Genomic DNA, 25,826 nt, shown 5'->3' on the forward strand with positions numbered 1-25,826 from the left:
ATCATGGTGGGCCAACTGACCTGCATTCATTCTCATCTATCATTCACTGGTGCCTCGTCGGTGTATACCGATAGCGCGGGCGGGGTTACCAATCCATTTTCGTTTATTACAAAAAAGACTGTTCATAGAGGGAGAAGGGATTAGGTCACCATTCATCACCGCGGGCCAGTTGACCGTCAGACGGACAAAATCGCACCATAAAGGTTTATTCATTAGTATATATGTTACAGTCAGAACTCTTAACTAGTCAAAAGTACTATTGACTAGTAAAATCAGTCAAAAGTACTTTTGATTGAACAGGTTCGTCGAAAGTGGTTTTAACTGAAAGTTATCGGTTATTAGTACTTTTGACTGCAAATTTGCGGTTAAAATTACATTTGACTGACGCTCTTCGTCAGCAGTATTTCCGAACCGATACGACAACATAACCTTCAAGAAAAGTGCATATTCCTTTTTAAAAGGCCGGCAGCACACCTGCAATGCCGTAGGTGTTGTGGGTGACCATGGGCGGCGGTAGTCACTTACCATCAGGTGAGCCGCATACTCGTTTGCCCCCTGTGTTGTAAAAAAAAAGTAGTTTTAACTGCAATAAAGCATCAGTGAAAAGCACTATTAACTCGTTAGATGAAAAAAAAGAAGATATTTCTTAAATGTGAAATCGTTTATTACGAAAAAAATTGGCATTACAATCAATACAAACAAAATATACTAACCTGAATTAGGTTAGGACTTTTTAACACTGTAACAGTGTTACCTGGTGGGCGTGGGCGAGGTTACCATTCCATTATCACCCATTAAAAAAATATACCTTGTCAGGTCGACCTCCACGTGAATTTTAAGTGTATTCATCACGATGGGCTAACTGACCTGCCTTTTCATTCTCACCTGCCATTCCTCCGCTTGCAGGTTGCCATTCCATTATCATTAAAAGTGTTGTATAAAATTTTATTTTATTCTTTTTTTGCTAAAAATACATATTTCACAACCAGTTACGTATTTGGATCTTTTAACTTTACCAAATTGACTCATAAATCATGGCTGGCAACCCTAAATCCACATACAGTTGCGAGCTTCGATACATTACTCTTATGGCATCGTAAATAATAACAGCAACTTTAAACGATACGCCAAATTCGAATGGAAAAATTGGACGAGGGTTCCGTATATTGGATAATAAATGTTACAAATACACATACCTTTTTGTCGAACCGTTGTCCAGAGATAAAGAACATTGTCATCCTTACTAATATTATAAATTGTTAAAGTGAGTCTGTTCGTTTCTTCTTACTTACCGCCTTAACAGCTTTACCAGTATTTTTTTTAATGGATGATAATGGAACGGTAACCCTACCCGCGCTATCTGTATACACCGGCGGGGCATCAGTAAAGGATGATAGGTGAGGATGAAGCAGGTCAGTTAACCCATCGTGACGAATTCAACAAGAATTGTTCACGATGGTTTCCAGGGGGAACCACGTGGAGATCGATCTAATAAGGCATATTGCTAGCATTGGGGCTGTCAAACTCCATTGCTAACAATCCCTTTTCCCCCACCAGTGTGATATTTGATTTACACGTACTGTATGGGTTGGTGAAGACATAGACTATTTTTTATCCTCGTCACGCGGACGAAGCCACGTGCATAAGCTAGTACAATCTAAAATCCTTTCCTTTAATTCCACTAACATTAATATGCATGCTACTACCAACATTTAAAGATTGACTATTAGTATTATTAGTAGAAGTCCTACAACCTTCCATACTCCATATACCAGAGGGAGACTTTGTACAAAAGTCGTTTGCTTGGGCACCACTGTCCCATTCGTGTTGCTACCGTGATGCAGTTGTGTTTGCATAGCTGTTTCGGTTTGAAGAGTGGGATATGGCAGTGAATTTACAGGGTACAGAGGAATAACACTTGAGTCTTAAGGAATGGCAGTGCATGGTATCATGGACGGAACAGAATACTCTATTATGTCCATAGTATTGCTCATGTCTATAGGCGACGGTTGCCACTTTCCATCAGTTGGGCCGGCAGCTTGTTTGCCATTCTAAGTTGTATAAAGAAAAGTGATGTGAAAATTTCCCTTTTTAAAAAAAAACCTGATCAACGAATAATACTAATGTACCTCCTCTGGACCGTTTATTTTTTGTTTCTGCATTTATGAGTAAGGATAAGGCGTCAGACGTTGCTTTTTCATTTTATTTCGAGCTTGCAGTAGCGAAAACAAATCTATCGACCAGATTAATTTGTCATTTACCTATATAGAAGATAAAATTTCTGTTCGCATTGCATTTGTATACTTTGTGTTAGTATTTATATATATACATTCATACATTGTATGAATAAAATGCAGTTTATAGCCGTTCAGTACGGCTCAGTAATGCGATATTTCGTAACTTAACTGCTTTTAGGAGTCCGTATCGAAACGACAGAAAGACTTGGGAGGACCCCGATTTTTCATTTCTAAAATACCCAATCTATTACAAAATGAAATTAGGCCATTAAAATAGTCATATATGATGGATTCTACTAAATTTGACTTTTATTAAAATTAAAAAAAAAATTGTTTTTTTTTATGATAAATTTATAAAATCGTCTATCTCATGATGAAGTCTAAACGGTAATTATGCAATAACTATTTTTTTTTTAATTTGTATATTGCAAGTTTTCAATGCAATACTATTGTAATATTGTAATTTTTGTAATGTAATTTTAAAAAACACCTAAAAGGTAATAAGAAACATCTAGTGACTTTAGCATATGGTTCGAAAAGGTACGTAGTGAAGTGTCTTAAATGTTGTATTTACACGGGTTACTTCCTTAGTGGTAAAGTGTCGAAATCGTCAGACGGGCCGTATGCCTATTTGTTATTATACTATTATGGTTTAAATTTTTTTTTATATTACTGTTTTTTTCCCACGTATACGTTATTTGTTTTTTTTTATACAACTTAGTATGGCAAACAAGATGACGGCCCACCTGATGGAAAGTGGTAACCGTCGCCTATAGACATGAGCAGTACCAGGGACATAACAGAGTATACTGTTTCGCCCATGATACCCTTCATGCGTTGCCATTCCTGAGGACTCAGTTGTTATTCCTCTGTACCCAGTAAATTCACGTCATATCCCACCCTTCAAACCGAAACACAGCCATTGAAACCCAACTGCTTCACGGTAGAAACACGAATAGGACAGAGGTATCCAAGCAATCGACTTTTGTACAAAGTCTCCCTCTGGTAATATTTTCTGGTATTATTTTCTTGATTCCTGAAGCGTTATTGATGTTTGTTTATTGTTTGATAAGGTTTCCTCACGTATTGGTATTTTATCACTTTCATCACATATGCGGTCGGTATTATTGGCGAGAGTGGGTATTTTTTTTGTTTTAATTATCAACTCACTTTAAAAAGAAGTAGGCTTTTTTTTTAATACCACTAAGGTGGCAAACAAGCAGACGGCCCACCTGATGGTAAGCGGTTACCGTAGCCTATGAACGCCTGCAATACCAGAGGTATTACGCGCGCGTTGCCGACCCTGAAGAAACCTCTTTACACCCCTTTTAAAGAACCCCATGCTGTAGTCTCTTGGGAAAACTTCGGCAGGGAGTTCATTCCATAACCTGAGTGTTCGTGGGAGAAAACATCTCTGAAGCCGCGTTGTACGCGACCATTTAGGCTGTAAGGTATGAGGGCTCCCTGTCGATGGCGAGCCGTACGATGTTAGAAAGTGGCCGTTGTAGATTTTTTTAAGGTTTTCATATTTATTACCTTACGTTTAATTTTTTTCCGTCAGTAATAATAATAATTATTATGATTACTATTTAAACAGACAACATAAGGCCCATTTTGTTAGTTATAAATTGACTTAACCTATATTAGTAAATGAGCGGTCATGTCTCTCTTGCATTGATAACCTGTCCCACCCAATATTTTAGGATAGGACAGTCCATTTTACCAGCAATTGCCTTCAGGATACTGTTTGAGCTAACACACTAACCAACAGCGAAACAATTCGTTTGTATCGATTTGGATTTTTTTTATCCAAAATAATATATTATTTTTTTATACAACTTAGAATGGCAAAAAAGCTGACGGCTCACCTGATGAAAAGTGGTAACCGTCGCCTATAGACATGAGTAGTACCATGCGTTACCCCCCCCCCCCCATGCGTTGCCATTCCTGAGGACTCCTAGGGTAACTATTCCCTTTTCATCCAATAAAATGGTTGTTTCGGTTTGAAGGGTGGGATATGGCGTGAATTTACTGGGTACAGAGGAATAACACCTGCGTCTTCAGGAATGGCAACGCATTTAGTATACTCTGTTGTGTCCATGGTACTGGTCATGTCTATAGGCGACGGTTACCACTTTATATCAAGTGAGCCGTCAGCTTGTTTGCCATTCTAAGTTGTATAAAAAAAAATGTATAACGTAATACGATTTTATATGTTTCTATCAATCTCTCCTGTCTGAAATGAATGTATCTTATTATATTAATCGGACATACTTATAAGGTGAACAGGAAGAATGACGTGAAATAACAAACACGCGGCACAGCCCGCGGGGTTCGGAGCTATGTTGCGTGGGATCGTTGGATAATAATAGATACATACAATGGCATTCTATTATGTTGGTACCTAATGTCGAATTTTTAGAAAGAATCTCCTTTCATCGATATGTATGTGTGTATATAATCCTCCTTTCTGTCCGTGTATATGTTACTGCGTAAGTAAATTATCCGGATATTATATTGAGTGCTTTGTGCGCCCTCTATTGTCATCGATAGTAGTTGTGTTGTTATTTTGTACTTTGATATATTTAGATCAACGTTATTAACTTCGAAAAGTACCTATTGTTTGATATATGTTATATCTACTTGTGATACAGTGCTCTTCTTTTCATTTAAGAGTTTCCTCTTGTCGGTGCATCTAATTCATGCATCTTCCTCCAGCCAGCTCTATCCCAGGCCATATCCTTTATCTCCCTATACGACATGACGCCTAGTGTTTCCTTTATCTGTCCCATGTAGTTAATCCTCGGTCTTCCTCTTCCTCTTTTGCCCTCTATCTGCAGATACAGTGCATATATTGGAAATTCAAATTGTAAAATGTAAAATCACTGTCACTTTTATATTCATAATTTTACTTATACATGATACTAGCGACCCGCCCCGGCTTCGCGCGGGTACACATTACCTCACGTCACATTAGAATCCTTTAAATTTATCAGTGTTTCTCTACAATATTATGCATGTATTATACATATAAACCTTCCTCTTGAATCACTTTATCTATTAAAAAAAAACCGCTTCAAAACCCGTTGCGTAATTTTAAAGATTTAAACATACATAGGAACGGACAGACAGCGACAGCGAATTTGTTTCATACTATGTAGTGATCTATTCAATTAGCCAAAAGGTTTCTTTTCAATGTAAAACTCTCCCAGTTTACGGCGAAGGCATGAAATCATAAAAATTATGATAGCTGTAAACCGCACGTTTGACCCGCGAGCTATAAATTTACATTTCCACGTTACAGTACAGGTAGCTATGTGTCTGAACGGGAAATTGCTTCATTTCACCGCACCCACCTCGGGGCGAAAAGTTCAACTTGTATGGTTCCCTTTGTGCTTGCGGTACCCTAAAAATACTGATAACAATGCGCCCTCGAGTCCTCAAGATCACTTCATTAAGCGAAGTTTCAACTGTCTATACCTATAATGTATTTCATTCATTCCTTCATATAAACCATTACCTGTTCACTGGTGAACATAGGTTTCCCCCATAAGGATTTTGCCAGTAGTTGCCACGCTTGGCTGCGATTTGGCAACCGCAGTTAGGCTTTTGGTGATGTTTTAAGAGGGACGCTGCTGCCTAGCCCTCGCTCTCCCTAAGTCAGTTTTTACGACACCCACGGGAAAGAAAGGGGCGGCCTATTCTATGCCGGGACAACACGGCCTAAATTAAACTAAGCATCTATTACAGTGAAAATTAATTATGCAGAAAATTATAGTCGTCTTTTAGACATCTAAGCTCTCAAATTATTTGAAAAAAAAAAATAGAATTTAATCTATTAATGAGTTTAAGTATCATGTCATTGATTTTAGTAGAATTTAGTAGTTTTAAATAAAGATGTACAACAGGCGAGCTTAACTCTGTAAGAGTTCTCTTTCAGCAAGTTCTCTTCCTCTACCAGAGAGAGACTTTGTACAAAAGTCGATTGCTTGGGTACCTCTGTCCCATTCGTGTTTCTACCGTGAAGCAGTTGTGTTTGCATGGCTGTGTTTCGGTTTGAAGGGTGGGATATGGCGTGAATTTACAGTGTACAGAGGAAAAACATCTGAGTCCTCAGGAATGGCAACGCATGGGGGTATCATGGGCGAAACAGTATACTCTGTTATGTCCATGGTACTGCTCATGTCTATAGGCGACCGTTACCACTTTCCATTAGGTGGGCCGTCAGCTTGTTTGCCATTCTAAGTTGTATAAAAAATAAAAAATAAAACCCTGAGTGGAAAGGAGCATTAATTAATTTAGTGGTTGATATAATAATAAGAATAATATATTAAAAAAAAATGGATTTTTACAATATCTTATACTGCTTAGGAATAATTAAAATTTTGACATTCTGCAAAAAAATCCATTATTTCTAATTTATTCATAATAAATAAACATATTTTCTTAAAGAAACTGATATAACTACTTAATCAAAAGCTCTCAGCTACGGCAGCAATCTGTTTCTAGCACACAGACTAGATCATCTCAGATAGGAAATCGACTGTAAAAAACGTTTCAGAAACGTTCAGCATTTTTGATAGAGTGACATGCAAAATCTATCGATACATCAACAGGATGTGCCAAAATGTGCTGAACTGTAACATTAATCTTAATATATCACGATGTCAGGGTGTTCGTTCACGCTTATCTGCGAAACCGTTCAATCGATTTTATAAATTACTCGAATTTGAAAGATAGGCTAGTTGAAATTACAAAGCACGGGCATAAATGCTTATTCCTCAACACTTACAATATACACATATCTTTTATCAGTTGTATTTGCATGGCTGTGTATAGGTTTGAAGGGTGGGATATGGTAGTGAATTTACAGGATACAGAGGAATAACACCTGAGTCCTCAGGAATGGCAACGCATGTATCAAGGGCGAAACAGTATACTCTGTTATGTCCATGGTACTGCTCATGTCTATAGGCGACCGTTACCACTTTCCATCAGGTAGGCCGTCAGCTTGTTTGCCATTTTAAGTTGTATAAAAAAAATATCTTTACAGTGTTGATTGAATCTGTTAATGATTATCTCTTTCAATAAGGTAGGTAGTTAGCTTGTATGCCATTTAAAATTGTACAAAACAAATTACATAGAGTTATGTATAGACTGCGACTTTGACGATGCATTAATTATAACTTACTCCATCTAGATGCTATAGATCTATGCTCCATGTTTGCCATTCTAAGTTGTATAAAAAAAAAAATATCTTTACTGTTAATGATTATCTCTTTCAATAAGGTAGGTAGTTAGCTTGTACTCTACCTATTACCTTACTCGTTTCAGAAAACAGTTTCTCGCGCCTCCTGTGGAATTTATTTCTCTGGGGTACTTGATTAAAACGCACCCTAGCTACGATAAATTTTAAGAATTGACTATAAGTATGTTAATGAAATATGGACCTAAGTTGTAGAACAGTAAGATAGAAATTCAAGTGCGCTACTAAGACAAGAAAACGGAAATCTATTGTGAGATTTTTAAGTTAAAATTGTACTATTTCATTTAATGCAGAACTCGCTCATGTATTTTATTGAATTCAATATTTCATAGTAAGTATATTAAATTAGCTGTTCGACTACGATCTGGTCTGGTGATGGGAAAAAAAAATTTGCACATATGTAGGGAAAGTCCTTGTCACCCCTTTGTCAAACTTGTAATACCATCGATGATGTGCATCGTATTCTATTAGAGCGTCGTATTAACACGAAGGAAAAAGAAGAATTCATGCGCCACTTTAACTTAAATAAATTTTATGTTGGTCTTATTCAAACTATGTTAGCTGAACTTGAAACCAGAAATTTTTTAACATCTCTGTAAATTATTGATGCCCATTAATTCTTCTCTTTTCGCGTCTAGGGAAAGTAGATAAAGTTTTGTTTGAGAAATCAGTTCAGGGTACAATAGGACTGATATACCTGAAGAAGGTAAAAGCCCTTAAATAATTATATATTACTGCGTTTTATTTAAAAGTTAACTCTGCCTTTTTTATGTTATTAATTAATTAATAACAAACAAGCTGACGGCCCATCATAATGGAAAGTCCTAGCCATCACCTAAAGGGAGAAAGGAATTGTTAGTAGCAGGTTCTAACATCCCCATTGCTAACAATACACCCTATCAGGTTGATCTCCACGCAGTTCCCCCTGGAAACCATTGGGCTTAATTTTTGTCGCATTCTTCAAAGTGAGCCGACTGACCTGCCTTATTTTTTTATACAACTTAGAATGGCAAACAAGCTGACGACCCACCTGATGGTAAGTGGTAACCGTCGCCTATAGACATGAGCAGTACCATGGACATAACAGAATATATTGTTTCGCCCATGATACCCCCCGTGCGTTGCCATTCCTGAGGACTCGGGTGTTATTATACCCAGTAAATTCACGCCATATCCTACCCTTCAAACCAAAACACAGCCATGCAAACACAACTGCTTCACGGTTGAAACACGAATAGGACAGAGGTACCTAAGCAATCGACTTTTGTACAAAGTCTCCCTCTGGTAAACTTAAAAACTATGTTAATAATTAATTATTAATAATGATCTAGTCCTCTCGACGAACATTCTCACGAAAGAACTACGAGTATCTAATTTATTTACAAACATGTTCAGGATACTGTTGCCACCTCCGCGTATTCTTAGTAACGAAGCTATCTTTTTACGCCAGACTGCCCCAAAACTTCTATCCTACCTATCTACCTAATTTATCTCTATACAAAATATCAACACTATTGTTATTTTAGACAGAGCATAACATATCAAGCCAAGCAGCTTGTCAAGCGTGGCAATTATTGGCAAACCCCTCTTATAGGGAAGGCTTATGTTCAGCAGTGGATAGTTAAGGACATACATACATACATATCTGTCACGCCTGTCTTCCATTAGGGTAGACAGAAACAATGGAACACCAAATGCTTCGATTCAAACAAACCTCTATCGCTTCTTCCACATTCATCAATCTTTTCATACACGCTCGCCGGTTACGGGTACTTTTAATTTGGCCCTTCTTCAGCACGTCGCCTATTTGGTCGACATACGTCCGTCTAGGGCGACCCCTACCGACATCTCCATTCATTCTTGCTCGATAAATCTCTTACGTAATTCTTCTTTCATCCATCCTCTCCAAATGACCAAACCAACGCAACATTCCTTTTTCGATTTTTGTCACTACGTCGTCTTTTAGTCCACACTTAGATAGTTAAGGACTGATGTGATAATCATGATAACATACTGAATCAATAAAAATCATGATTCTTCTTGATTCTTACCTAGCCATCATCATCATATCAGCCTTTAACTGTCTACTGCTGAACACAAGCCTGCCCCTTGGGGGGTTCTGCCAGAAGTTGCCACGCTTGGTAGGCGGATTGGCAACCGTAGTTAGGCTTTGGAGATGTTTTAAGAGCGACGCTGTTGCCCATCCATCATCCTTCTTTAGTCACCTCTTAAAACACCCACGGGAAAGGAAGGGGTGGCCTATTCTATGCTGGGGCACACACGGTAAGCTATAAATAGTGTAATTTTTTTAAAATTATTAATAAATTCAAAAAACGAATTGCATAGATTTTATGCAAAAGTTTTTTTATAGCTCCATTTTTAATTACATAAATAAATATAATATTCGAAATTCGAAGCTACAGAGGGCTGTTTGGTTGCATTCCGAAAGTTATTACTTTTAAGTTTTAAATGAAATAAAAAAAAAAATAGTGTATAAATTTTTAGACATCTCTGGAAGCCTTCTCTACTTCTCTCTGGTTTCATGTCTAACAGTAAAACATTAACACGAGGGAGACATAAACACGGAAAGAGGTCGTGTCTAACGCGTGCTTGAATGAATCAAAGCGCTTCCCAACTGCGCTAAGTACACTCTCTTAGATTAAAACCATAGACGTATATGTACGAGTGTTTAGTATGACGTAATAGAGCTTCTATTGAAACCCAGTTTTTAGTTAATAAAAGTGGTTTAATCGTGTTTTTATAATTTAAAATATACGTACAAATATAACGCAATGACGATCACTATAAGAGAGAATAAAAATAAGGTATGCAGTAAAGAAATAGTTATAACGACGCCTGCCTAAAACGACATATCACAATGTTCATTGTTGCAATAACACTAAAATAATACTAACAGGCACATAACATAGGCTTAAACAACGAGTATGAAGTCTGCTGTGAAAAAGAACTCGAATATAGTTTTCTTTTGTTACTTCTACTGTCTAAAATTGGTATCAAATATACATTGGTACTTAAATAATTCTTTTAATGTCTTATTTTATAAATTCACAGGTTACGAGCTAATATTTGCTTTTCTATTCGAAAAATAAATAAGAAATAAAGTATATTTTAAAAGGTGATGGTTAAATAGTTGAAATAAAAAAGAAATCTGAGTAACTATGGTCGACGCAACAGCAGGGAAAATCCACCGAGTTAATATTTTTTTTTTACGCAACTTAGAATGACAAACAAGCTGACAGCTCACCTGATGGAAAGTGGTAAATGTCGCTTATAGACAGAGGGAAATTTTGTACAAAAGTCGCTTGCTTAGGCACCTCTGTCCCATTCGTGTTTCTACCGTGAAGCAGTTGTATTTGCATGGCTGTGTTTCGGTTTGAAGGGTGGGATATAGCAGTGAATTTACAGGGTGCAAAGGAATAACACATGAGTCCTCAGGAATGGTAAGGCATGCGAGGTATCATGTGCGAAACAGTATATTCTGTTATGTCCACGGTACTGCTAATTTTAGATGATGTATCTAACACCATTTCAATTATGGAAATTTGAGTTACGGATTCTGCTCGAAGCAAAAGGATCGCTGCAATATATAGACAGCGAAGGAAAGTAGAAAAAAAACAATCGAATAATGATGCTTTGACTAAGCACATCATTCTTCAAACGGTAACAAAAAAAATAATAAGGCACAACTAATTTGAATGTACGATTGCTTACGAAATGTACAAAATAGTATACGATTTATTCGAAGGATCGAAAGAATGGAAAACGATGAATTTGTTACATAGTTTCTACAATTTACAATCAGTCAATCAAAAGCATTTTACAATCAGCCATCAAGTCTCTTTGCATTGTCCATATTTTTATGTATTTTTATTAATTACATGTACTTCATTGTTATTTACCACATTCATATGCTTTCTTTGTATAACTTTATAATTTAACATTGTTTGCCGACTGCTTTAACCATGCTGTGTGTACACCTGTCTAGGTCTCAATCTAGTTCAAACTATTATCTTTATATGAATGTTTTTATAAATAAAAAAAATAAAAAAAAAAAAATATATGGTTGAAAATTATATGTGTGTAAGAGTGAATGAAAATTTTTAAAGCTCGAATGTTTAATACATAGAGTGAAATAATTGAAAATGTCTTTTAATGACGCGTTAGTAGAATCCAAAATACTGAAATTTCTTTCGAATATTGTCTCATACCAATCATTTGTAACTGTAAGAGAGTACTCCTAAAGTATAAATAATTTGAAATATTTTTCTAGTTCTAACGTATCTACTTACAGACTGGACAGACAATGGTAAAGGCAAATTAGAAAAATACGCTAGAGTGCGTGTATTACAAAATGAGCGGTGCGACATTTTAAAAGACGATAATGTATATGACTACGCTGTCACAGATATTATTTTTTACAAATCTAAAGGTTGTCTGGAAGAGATTGCTTAGCAATAAGACCGCCTTTTGTACTTCACTATACGTATTGAAAATTGATTTAACAAAACATGTTATGTTGGTGCAATAAAGTGTTAAATAAATAAATAAATAAATAAAAATAAATAATTAAAAAAAAAACAGGCCCGCGTCTCTTCGAATAAGAAACAGGTTGTATCTATGCAACCAATTAATTTTTGACTTTTTTTTCTCCATTTTATGTTTAATGTTAATGTTTATACTTTACGTTTTTTCAAAATATTTATATCGATATAAATATTTTGGAAAAAGGTAAAGTGTAAACATTAGCGTATTTAAGATTATTTTCCTGGGGCAAAGGGCTTGGCCCCCTAAAAATTACTCATATGTACTCTCAGACATATTTTAGAAAGTGGGCACCGAGATTATTCTGAGGTGGGCACGACTCACTCAACCCGAGAGGCTCGAGTATATCATTAGAGTATATTAGAAATATTAATTTATTATATTGATACTTCTATGTGCCTAGATGCATAGATACATACAATAACATAGTAATCAGTAAAAATAATTAGGTATTAAATACCACTTTCCATCAGGTGGGCCATCAACTTGTTTGCCATTCTGTGTAAAACAAAAAAAACAATTTGCCGTGTAGTTTCAGGATAGAATAGGTCACCCCTATCCTTCCAGTGGATATTGTAAGAGGCGACTAAGGGAGAACGCGGGATGAGTAGCAGCGTCCCTCTTAAAATATATCCAAAACCTAACAGCTGTTGCCAATCCGTCTGCCAAGCGTAGCAACTACTGGTAAAGCCTCCCAAGCCTTATATTTAGCAATGGACTGTTAAAGGCTGATACAATGATTATTAAGTATGATATTTGCAATGTAAAAATTATATAAAACAAAGTATTGTTGACTTCATTCGGAAGCCTCCTTCACGGGGCGTACGGCGCTGTTAGTCACAGTGTCTTGTCTCGCACCGATCATCACCATCTGGTCATCAATCACACTGATAACCGAATTAAATCAGTATATACAGTATACTCTGTTATGTCCATGGTACTGCTCATGTCTATAGGCGACGGTTACCACTTTCCATCAGGTGGGTCGTCAGCTTGTTTGTCATTCTAAGTTGTATAAAAAACAACTACTCGACGGATTTTAACGAAACTTGGTACAATTATTCTTCATACTCCTGGACAGGTTATAGTATACTTTTCATCACGCTACGATCAATAGGAGCAGAGCAGTGAAGGGAAATGTTGGGAAAACGGGAGAAGTCACTCCATTTTTAAGCTTCCGTAACGTGTGCAGCCTTAATGGCCTTAAGGATCGTAAGCTTGTTTGCCATTCTAAGTTGTATAAAAAAAAAGTCAAAATAATTGTCGGAAGCAACAAACATAGTAATTTTATAAAATTCCCGCTGTAGATATAGTAAAAAAATTGCCATTTGTAAAAATTTTCTTGTGCTATAAAAATAAATAAATGTTATGTTAAATTTTGACCGCCGTGTATTCTCGTGCAAACGATGTGACACGTTGACGCGCAAAACTCAAAGGCTTTATACGGTAAACGTGCCCGAGGCGGAAGCGCTTTCTGTCATATGCAAAGAGTATGTTACCTCCGTTGTTTTTCTATAGTAAACATTTATTTATTTTTTATTGGCCACATTTAAAAAAAATATTTAGTACAAAATGTTGGTTTAATGCTAGGTATATAACATTCTCTCCCAGTCATTGGAAGAACAGAAATGTAATTTATCTTTGTCATAATATTACCACAGGGAGACTTTGTACAAAAGTCGATTCCTTGGGTACCTCTGTCCCATTCGTGTTTCTACCGTGAAGCAGTTGTGTTTGCATGGCTGTGTTTCGGTTTGAAGGGTGGGATATGGCGTGAATTTACAGAATTTACAATGGGGGGTATCATGGGCGAAACAGTACACTCTGTTATGTCCATGGTACTGCTCATATCTATAGGCGACGGTTACCACTTTCCATCAATAATAAGTATAAAGTTACTTTTAAGATTTGTCTGTTTCATTGTATTATTTTTCTTTTAAATTTACCTAACAGTATCATCGTCATCATTATATCAGCCGTTAATTCTCCACTGTTGAACATAGGCTTCTCCCAAATATAAATATAAAAAACTGCACGTTTTTGCAGTTTTTTACGAACTACCTATGACTGAAAATTTAACAAATATTTACATAAAACAGTGGTCACCTAAATCCATATTAAACTCTTATTGGATTCGAATGTTGGGCTGAATTTGTAATTAAACTCGTGGGTTTGGCAAATTATAAATTATTTATGCTCACCGATTACTAAACAATAATAAAGCCATCACGCTCCTTATATAAAAAAAATACCAAATTAGCAAAATCTGGCTTAATGAACAATTAAATTTATGTAAATAGTAAGCCCTCCGGCCCTTTAAGCAACAACCCGTCTTGAGGGCAACTAAGAATACTCCGATCAAGATATTGTACCTTCTATTGTTCTGGAGCTATGTTTCTGGAAATCCGTTTTGCTATTTGACCTTTCTATAAAGATAACTGAATAAATTGTTTTTAATTAGAGCAAATGCTTATCTAATTTACTTTTTAACTTAAAATTAACTAAATTAATTATAATTGAAGTTGAAATGTTATCTATCCAAATAAGACAAATCAAATCCCGCCAAAAACCGAAAAAGGAAAAAGAAAGTTTACAAAGATTATCTATGCTCTTTGTTAGAGAAAAATAATATTCGAAATTTGAAAACAAAACAAACAATTCAAGACTGTATTCTACAACCAGTTATTCTGATTTGAAAATCAAACTATGGAATCGATTTTAATCAAATTTCTACGGAAGCAATCTGTAAGTATAACCTTACAGATGAAAAAGAATATTCCAATTCGGTTTGGAACTGATGGAGTTATGAGGTAATAAACTCGTAAAAACAAATATAGACGGATTGTAAATCTCTTTCTTTTTGAAGTATATTAAAAACAGTAGATATCCAATCTATGTATGTCAACATACCAACATATACATATGTATATACATTAATATAGTTTTTTATTACTTGTACTTTATCTTAAATATTTTACTAACTCAGATGTTGTCTTGTGAAAATCCATATCACTGGTTATTTGATTTTTTTAATGGGTGATAATGAAATGGTAACCTCAATTGCACTATCGATGTACACGGGCACCAGTGAGGGATGGATGATAGGTGACGACGAAAGCAGGTCAGTTAGACCATCGTCACGAATTCCACTAGAATTAACCACGACGGTTTCCAGGGGGAACCGCGTGGAAGTCGACCTGTTAAGGTGTATTGCTGGCAATGGGTGTTTTTTTAATGTGTGAAAATGGTATGGTAACCCCGCCTGCGCTAACGGGATACGCTGGCGGAGCACCAGTGAAGGGTGATAGATGAGTATGAAAACAGGTCAGTTAGCCCATCATGATGAATTCATCAGTAATTAACCATGATAGTTTCCAGGGAGAACCGTGAGGAGGTTGACCTGGTTGAGTATATTGCTAGCAATGGGATTCTCAATCTCCATTATTAACAATCCCTTTCCCCCTTACGAGTAGGTGTAGGTACAAAATTACCTACCTGGCTGCTTAACGTAAATAAATAGAACCTAATAAAAGTAAATTACTTATATTTATTTCAGCTGAGTTAAAATTCAAGTTTATAATGAATGTGATACCATTCAATTAAGCAAATATACAACGTAGTTACGGTCAGGTCAGGCGTTATATGGGTCGGACATCTGGCCTCGGATTTAACCTTGTACACAAATTCCTTTGAAAGCTGATCCAACCCTAGTTAATCCCAACCCATTGATAAGAATATCATCAGCAGATGGCGGCGTCATATTTACCTCCACTTCATAATACCTGTCACTATGATATTAATACCGCTAACAGGGGGGAAATGGATTGTTAGTAATATTTACTTTTGTTTTTAAAATTAATTAAAAAACTAAAGTAAACTAAACCGTTTTTGATAAATTTTCTACAAGGCCAATCTGTATATATAACCAATATTCAGATAAAAAAAAAATTACCAAATCGGTTTACAACTGACGGAGTTATGGGGTAACAAACATAAAAGAAAAACAACTGAATTGAAAACCTCCTCTTTTTTGAAGTCGGCTAAATAATTATACCAATAAGATATAATCTTAGAATATAATATTATACGTGGGTTGGTTTTATAATAATGAAACCCCATACCGAGGTTAAAAATGTATTAAGAATTGATTTGTATATGATATCAAATATCGTGTTTATCAGTGTAATAAGTCCTGGACTAATATCCATTAGTTGCGTGTATTGGAGCATTTAGTGTGTTTTGTATCATAATTATTATATACTAGCAACCCGCCCCGGCTACGTACGCGTAGATATTGTTTAGATTCACACACACATTATTATATAATTACACTTAATAGTGATTTAAATCGGTCACGTTATTATATTAATATAATAAAATTGTATTATTTTGTATTGTAATAAATAGAAAAAATATATAATGTCAAATGTTATATATATTTGGTCTTAATAAGATCGTGAACAACGTTAAAAACAGTACTTCATCCTCATCTATCAAAAAAAGGTGGGGAATTAGATATTTATTTCAAAAAAAAGATAAAGATACTCTCTGCATAAGGTGCACATAATTAGTAAATTATAAAATACATGTGTATATTTAAATAAGTTTTTTTACGGTGATGTGGTTGTGTCAATGTTATTTATAATTTAATTATAGATATAATGGGAAATATGCATGTTTATATACTTTCTTTCTTTATATAGCAATCTGTAGTTAACATTGTTGCTAGTACTATTAATCACATTTAAATGTAAACTTATTATAATTATATATTGTATTAATGTTTGTTAGCTTTAATAAAAAAAAAATTGTGTAATTGAAAATTATTATTTGTGCTCTTAATAAGATCAATAGACGTCAAAACAGTAATTTATAGAAATTTTGCCTGTTTACTTGTCTATCTATTTACACTGCCAGTCAAAAGTTTGAGACCACTATAAAAAATGTAAGAAAACAAATAAAAGTTAACATATTTAAAGCTTTATGAAAAACAGGTTTTATTTTAATGTTACACACAAGATTTGAAATTCATAATAAATAATAATAATATCTAGGCTTGCCAGTTAGATTAAAAAAAAAATTGTATTATTTGAGAATTGAGAATGAGAGAATGAGAGCACATTCTTTGAGAAAAGTTATATCTTAGATTATATAGATAGAGTGTCTCCATACAAACGCTTGAAGAAAAACTGGTGGACTTTTTCATACAATTTTGCATGATAAATAGTTATGAGTGATTCCTTTATAACTTCTATATTTATTTTGTCTTATAATTTTTGCATCTTTTTATTGTTTAAAACACATTTTGTTTACTAAATAAATAAATATAGACACGTTGTGTGCGTGAATATATAGAACACTGATAAACAAAACGAGTCAGCTAATTTGAAAATTAGCTGACAAAAAGTTGACCCGTTTTTGAGATTCGAAGCTCTATCTATATAATCTAAGGGTTTTATATATATCTCACCAGAGGGAAACTTTGTACAAAAGTCGATTGCTTGGGTACCTCTGTCCCATTCGTGTTTCAACCGTGAAGTAGTTGTGTTTGCACGGCTGTGTTTTGGTTTGAAGGGTGGGATATGGCGTGAATTTACTGGGTACAGAGGAATAACACCTGATTCCTCAGAATGGCAACGCATGGGGGGTATCATGGGCGAAACAGTATACTCTGTTATGTTATGCTCATGTCTATAGGCGACGGTTACCACTTTCCATCAGGTGGGCCGTCAGCTTGTTTGCCATTCTAAGTTGTATAAAAAAAATGTTTAGTTTTAGTCCATAAAACATCACGATATGGCAACGAGGTACGTGAATACAGCTTAATCAAATAAGTCAAAAGTAAGTTTTCAATTAAACACTGCTTCCACGTACTAGGATATAATGAATATGAAGCCATACAAATGGCGACGTGATAATTGTGCCTTTCCTAAGAGAACAATGGAAACGGAGCATCATTTTTAACAAAGGGTTGTCACTTTCATTCGAAATGAGAATTTTATTTTCTCCCAACCGCTTGGATGATTAGTTAGTAGATTACTAGACTCATTGTGGGTGCCCTAACTGGACATATGCCAATAAGGCATATACTACACAAGATGGGTCTATCTTCGGACACACTGTGCAGACTGTGCGGGAAGAAATCGGAATCCATGGAACACTTGATGTGCACCTGCGATTCGTTGGCAAGTATGCGTATGAGTCTACTGGGAACGGCTTATCCAGAACCAGGGGACTACAGATATCTGTAAACCGCGGGATATCATTAGGGTAACACAGGATCTACGAAATGATGGTATAAGGCAGGGGGAAGCACAAAAGATCCGTATGGGTCGACGTGCTTAGCTGACCCCATATGCGAAAAATAAGATACGATAGCAGATTACTAGTTCAGAGTGATATAAATTCGTTAATTGACTTACTAAGTTAGTGTTTATACTCTCTTATTGAGTCTTTTCTAAATCTAAATCTAATTGTAAATACAATTTATTTATTTATTTAGTTTTAACTATAACATTTAAGTCGATTGGTACACATGTGTGACTGTAACTACTAATGAACTGTCAGTTTTCTCATATTGGGTTTGCTGGAAGAAATCTCTATTGGAGATAAGCTCGCTCTTGTGCACAATTATGTTTGTTTTTACATTTCAATAACCTTTTGTGTACAATAAAGAATAAAGAAAGAAATAAAATAAGTAATCGAGTAGGAACTTAACTCATGGAACCGAAACATAGTTATACACATTTGCCCGTATGCAAAAGCTTCAAATAACTCAGCTGGTTATGGAGAGAGCTATGCTTTGAGTTTCTTTGCGTAACAGAATCCGAAACGTGGATATCCGCAAAAGAGGCAACAGCTAAAGTGGTAATAGGCTGGTTACATAGCTCGAAGAACCGACAATCGATGAAGAATTCATCGATGAAGATTTGACGTTCATAAGCCGCTAAAATGTCCTACATGAATAAATGATTTTTGAATTTTGAATTTTTGAATTTTAGAAGAAAGTTCTTGAGTGACGATCCCGTACGATCAAACGCAGTATAGGGAAACTCCCCTTTCCCCTTCCTTCCGCCCACAATTGATGGAATGACGACCTCAAGTGTATTTTTTTATACACCTTAGAATGGCAAACAAGCTAACGGCCCACCTGATGTAAAATGGTAACCGTTGCCTATAGATATGAGCAGTACCATGGACATAACAGAGTATACTGTTTCGCCCATGATACCCCCCATGCGTTGCCATTCCTGAGGACTCAGATATTATTCCTCTGTACCCTGTAAATTCACGCCATATCTCACCCTTCAAACCGAAACACAGCCATGCAAACACAACTATTTCACGGTAGAAACACGATTGGGACAGAGGTACCCAAGGGGGCATCATAAGGTGACTTTTGTACAAAGTCTCCTTATGCTGCCCACAAAAAAAACTAACTTCAGTTGTATCAAAACTAGATTTTTTTTTATTTTGATAAAATTTCTGTGGTACCAAAAGTACACTTTTGATTCAAAAATGGATTTTTTTAAAACGTTTTAGAACTAACTGAGTTATGAGGTAATGAACATAAAAAAATACATTCGTATTGAGTACCTGAATTGAGTTTCTATTCGAAACATAAAATGTCTGCCTAGTTTTAAAACAAAACTTAAGAATTTTTATTTGAGCAAGTTGTCATCTTTTTAATTTGTTTATTTGTCGGATTAGCATACTTATCCATCCAAAGGTTGCCTGAAAGAGATAGCTTTTAACGATAAGGTCGCCCATTGTTTTCTCATTGTGATTATTGCTTGTAATTGTTTATATTTATAATAAGTTTACTGTTGTAATCTTTTGGAGGACACAATAATCTATCTATCTACCTCCTCCTTTTCGAAGTTGATTGAAAAAGATTCAAGAAGGTGATCTTTGAGAAAAGTTGTGAAGATTTACGTCAGTAAAATTTCTGTTTAGTACGTTCCACCCTTATACTCCGCCATTACGACTAACTCTAAACAAAATCTTTTGAGATTCGAAATTCAAATTAAATAAACAAAAGGGGTAAGCTAGGTGTTCTACTTTCGGTTTATTGCGCATGTAAATACCTGAACGTGTTAAAACTTTTGTGCGCCATGTTTTATTCAGGGAGACGGTTCGCGAGGTAGGATTTTATACGATTTTTAGTGTTACAAAAATGTTTAGTGAATTTTATCATGTGTCGAGTTGTTATTTTTTTAAATATTTTTATGCTCTTTAGAATGGTATACATACTAATGCCTGACTAATGACGTAGTTATAATTGTGTGCCAAAAAAAAAACCGATTACAGCTTGTTTGCCATTCTAAGTTGTAAAAAAAAACCTTAAGTTTTGTTTTAAAACTAGGAAAACATTTTATGTTTCGAATAGAAACTCAATTCAGAGGTACTCAATACGAATGTATTTTTTTATGTTCATTATCTCATAACTCCTTTAGTTCTAAAACGATTTGAAATTTTTTTTTACTCAAAAGTGTACTTAGAGATTGGTACCACAGAAATTTTATTTAAATAAAAAAAAAAAAACTAGTTTTGATACAATTGTATTTTTTTTTGTGGGCCACAATCTTTAATTTGTTGAACATTTAAAACTAAATATTTTCCTTGAGGAATATAATTTCTTGGAGAAAGTCATACTGGTCTATGTACGTTGAAATTAAACCATTCATAATCATAATAAGACCTTATACTATATAGTTGGAATATCGAATATCAAAAATGCTTGTTGTTGTTGTTTTAAAATGTGTCTTAAATCGAAAAGGCAAAGAGCATGGCTCATACAGCCAAACATAATTTACAATTAGTTCTTCATAAATAAGGAAAAAATTGTTTCATCCGTAATTTACATAGATCTTTGTAAGAATTGAAAGTACCAAGGGTCAGTGTACTCAGTTAATACATGTCTTCTCAGGCGAAACATTTTCTTTATATTTACTCTCTCTTCATGTATAGATAGATAATTTATATCTTTCGTAAAGTTATTTACACAATATACCTACATGAGTCTTCTTAATAAATAAACTGTAGATTCCAGGCGACGTTTCTATTTATTCTTCGTAGATAGGCAGACGATTTACATCTTTCTTTGGAATATTATCATAAAGTACTAAAGACTTCTTAATGTGGTTGAATAGTCCAGTCTAATTCTTTAACCAGGCGTCAAACTTCACCAATAGTATTATATACAAAGTTATATCATAAATTTAGTCAGCTGGAAGCTAACACTTTTTTTTTTAATCAAAACAAGACGCCATTTTTCAATGCTGCAAGTACCTAATGAGATTACAAATTTCCCAGATCAGGTCTTCTTTTTTATTTCAAGATTTAGGATAAACTATTTATTTATTTAAGGCAAACAAACAGCTATTATAAAATAATACATAATTATATAATTAAATAGTAATTTGGTAGCCACTAGAATTTGCACAAAATAAAATACAAGTAAACGAAACGCAAAATTAGACAATACTAAAATTAAACAAATATAAACAAAATTAAACAAACAAATACTATTGTAAACCACAGCAACATTGTCAATAATAATTATAACTCTAACGAGAATATAACTCTAACGTTCTCAATGCTATGTCATAATTTTATAATATTGGCGATCTGACAGATGTCGCGTGTGCAGCAAAACGATCTACTACTTCACGAGGCCGTCATCAAAAATGAACCAGCCGCTGTCATAGAAGCATTGCAGAGGCCAACAGACGTCAACTGCAGGAATAATGTAAGTTGTAGCTATATTTACATCAATAAACTACTAGTTGTTTTTCTCGGCTTTGACTATGTGAATTGACATAAAAAATAACATATATATATATTTTTTAGGATATAGTCTGTCCATGTATCAAATTTTATCCAAATCTATTCAGCCATTTAAGTATGATTGAATACCAAACATGCAAACATTTAAAATCTTCATATTCGTAACTGACTAACTGAATCCATATTATTTTAATTTTATTTTATCCTAAATACCTATGTGTAAATTTAAGTTGCTTGTGAGGAGACATAAATAAATATATTATTATTATAATAAACGGTACCTATACTATACTATTAACACGTTCACGCCGGGGCCGACTTTATTGTTTTTTGCTGCGAGGCGGCGCTCTATTTGATGCTACGCTTCATCATCGAATACGTACCACCGGTGGTACGCGCCGCCAGAAAAGACAGTCTAGTGCGGGCCACCGGTGGTACGCGCCGCCAGATAGGGCAATCTATTGCGTACCGCCGGTGGTACGTGCCGTCCAATGAGACAGTCTAGCGGGGGCCACCCGGTGGTCCGCGCCGGCGTGAACGTGTTAATGAAAATATCTATCTATCCATTTAAGAGCTGCGCTCTTGTCGGTGGAGCTCTTGCCACTCACTACGATTTTCAGCGAGTCTCTTCACCTCTTGATACGACACGACACCAACTCCTTCCTTGATCTGCCTGATGTAACTACGTCTCGGTCTCCCTCTCCCCCTCCTTCCTTCTATCTTACCTTCTATTATAATGTTCATAAGTTCGTCGTGTCGTATCAAGTGTCCTAACATTTTTCCCCTTCTGTCCTCAATAGTTCTATAATGAAAATATACTTGTCAAAATATTATTTATTCATATTTAGTAAGACTATTAGACAAACAATATTAATCTACTCTCAGTTTGACCACAGACTAACAATAAACTAAAGAGTACTCGTATATGTGTATGTTTTAAATACATGGCAGTGTGTGTGTATTTTTATTTTATTGATTTAATGTATTTTTAGGTAAAATTAAAAAAAATATATATTTTGCACTCCTTCTCTATATAAACTATAAGTGTGTGAAATTTTATACTTCTCCATTTGCGCAGTTTTCGTAAAAAAGGGTACAAAGTTTTTGTTTAGATATTAGAATATTAACTGTTCATGTCTATAGGCGACGGTTACCACTTTCCATCAGGTGGGCCGTCAGCTTGTTTGCCATTCTAAGTTGTTGGGGTTCTTCAAAAGGGGGGTAAACAGGTTTATTCAGGGTCGGCAACGCACGCGTAATACCTCTGGTGTTGCAGGTGTTCATAGGCTGCGGTAACCACTTACCATCAGGTGGGCCGTACGCTTGTTTGCCACCTCAGTGGTATAAAAAAAAAATATAAAAAAGGTGGACCGTCAGCTTGCCTTTCTAAATTGCATAAAAAATTAGGATTTTATTTCACAAACAGAGTTAAGGTATGACAAAATTAGTAAGCAACCAAGCGTATCAATTACAAAGCAAATTATTAAAATAGCTCTCGAATTAGGACAGATATCGTATTGCGTTCATATAAAAAAAAAATATATATACAGGCGAATACATTATAATTTCAATCAATAGAGATACCGACAGTTAAATTTTTCTTTGCCGCTTGTTATACATAAATTAATTAAATTGAGTTCTACAAAGATATAGACTTCAAATACGACAAAACAACATTAAGAACCTCCTATTATTGAAGTCGGTTGAAAATAAAAAATACCCTAGAGATATGACTTTGGGTTATGTTTAAAAAATTAAGGGAGATGCGTATCGCTGATGGGTTATTCAGAAGTTTTAGCTTTTCGACGCGAAGAGCACGTGAGCACTTTAGTGATGGTGCATAAATGTTGTAAAGCATGATTGTTTTTGAACGAAATAATTCTTTGTAAATACGTATAGATAATACGTATTTATTCACAAATAGCATTATTTATTTTGATAGATAAGTTTTTTTATGTGACTTAGAATGCCAAACAAGCTGACGGCCTACCTGATGAAAAGTGGTAGCCGTCGCCTATAAACATGAGCAGTACCATGGACATAACAGAGTATACTGTTTAGCCTATGGTACCCCTCATGCGTTGCCGTTCTTGAGGACTCAGGTGTTATTCCCCTGTACCCTGTAAATTCACTGCCATATCCCACCCTTCAAACCGAAACACAGCCATGCAAACACAACTGCTTGGAGGAAGGAATTGTTAGTAATGCGGAGGTTAGTCCCCATTGCTATCAATATACCCTATCAGGTCGACCTGCACGCGGTTCCCCTAAAAACTATCGTGACTAATTTATCGTCGATTGCATCACGATGGCCTAACTGATCTTCCCTTTCATCCTCACCTACCATCCCTCACTGGTGCCCCGCCAGTGTACATCGATAGCGCAGGCGGGGTTACCATACCATAATCATGCATTAAAAAGAACACAACTGCTTCACGGTAAAAACACAAATGGTACAGAGGTACCCAAGCAAACGACTTTTGTACGGTCTCCCTCTGGTAAAATTATTTAAAAGAATTAAATATATGTAGGTCCAAGGAGCCAGAAATAAAATTCCTTTTTTACACAAGCGATTCAACTTTTATATAATTGTAAAACTAAATCTTAGAAATAATTCGTAGGAGCCACACTCTCGTTCATTTGTCGTCCATCTTGATCTCTCACTCCCCCACCGTTCCTCACTTCACTCCACATCAGTCATCCTTCCTCGTATTCCAATCTATGCATACAACATTCACTTTTGACATACGTTCCGTTTCATACCTATCCCACATATATTATTTTTAAAATTGTCTTGTGAGCGATCACTCAACGTAATTCTATTGATCTGATAATGTAATAAACATTCTTATATCACGATGAAATAATAAATAATTAAAATAAAGACAAGGGTCTGTTGTTACAATTTATATCTATCTATACTTATAATAAATCTGTAGAGAGGTCAATTCTGTACATGAAATATATTTCCAAAATAACTATCAGGGGTGATTAGTGATCGATACTGATGACAAAAATGCAATCAGTAAATTTTTTGTCTCTCTGTCTGTATTTCGTTATAGAAACAAAAACTATTCGACGGATTTTAACGAAACTTGATACAATTATTCTTCATACTCCTGGGCAGGTTATAGTATACTTTTCATCACGCTACGATCAATAGAAGCAGAGCAGTGAAGGGAAATGTTGGGGAAACGGGAGATGTTACTCCATTTTTAAGCTTCTATCGCATGTGCAGCCTTGATGGCCCACTTTTTAAAATGTAAAAATGTCTACCCGTGCGATGCCGGGAAGGGTCGCTAGTTATTAATAAATAAACGTTTCTTAAATGAATTAGATCGGATAAATTTGAATTAATTACATCCCAAGATATCACGTGATCTTGTTTCTCGTGTGTGGTAAGTAGGTACATGTTAAATAATCAATCGACTTCATAAAGAAGAGATTATGCTATTTATGGGTATTTTGCACGATATCTTCACTAATTCTGTAACAATTTCGATGGTTCTTTTACAAGAATTAATTCCATGTTGGTCTCACACAATTTGTAGAACGGTATCTTAAATCAAACTTTAATCCAGGGGTCGATATTTAAATATGTCTGTCAAAAAAAAAAAAAAAATTTCAATTGTTAATTTTAAAAGTTAGTTATTTTTATTTCAAAACTACTGAACCGATTTTGATAAAAGTTCCATAGAACCAATCTGTAAGTATATTTCTTCAGTTAAAAAAGGAATCGCCCAAATCGGTTCCCAATTGACGGAGTTATGAGGCAACAAAGATACAAAAAAATACAACTAAATTGAAAACCTTTGGTGTCAGTTGAAAATGTTGTTTAATAAACGGAACATAAAATACATATTCGGTCCATAAAAAACCCAACTTCTATTGGTACAAAATAATAATTCTCGCCTGAAAGCCTATCGACAAATAAAAGACACGTAAAAATTGGTCACACATTTGACGTAGAC

General features: G+C 35.1%; 1 protein-coding gene across 1 annotated transcript in view; it reads left to right on the plus strand.

The window, feature by feature from the left end:
• Positions 1 to 25,826, plus strand: part of LOC113510757 (ankyrin repeat domain-containing protein 29-like) — a 93,529-nt gene that overhangs the window by 14,827 nt on the left and 52,876 nt on the right. The window contains exon 2 of the mRNA XM_052896351.1: positions 21,704 to 21,817. Within this exon, the coding sequence (XP_052752311.1) occupies positions 21,704 to 21,817 (114 nt within the window). The remainder of the gene's footprint in view (positions 1 to 21,703; positions 21,818 to 25,826) is intronic.

The sequence above is a fragment of the Galleria mellonella genome, unplaced genomic scaffold (assembly GCF_026898425.1).
Source record: "Galleria mellonella isolate WM207_F2 unplaced genomic scaffold, CSIRO_AGI_GalMel_v1 utg32, whole genome shotgun sequence".
NCBI lineage: Eukaryota > Metazoa > Arthropoda > Insecta > Lepidoptera > Pyralidae > Galleria > Galleria mellonella.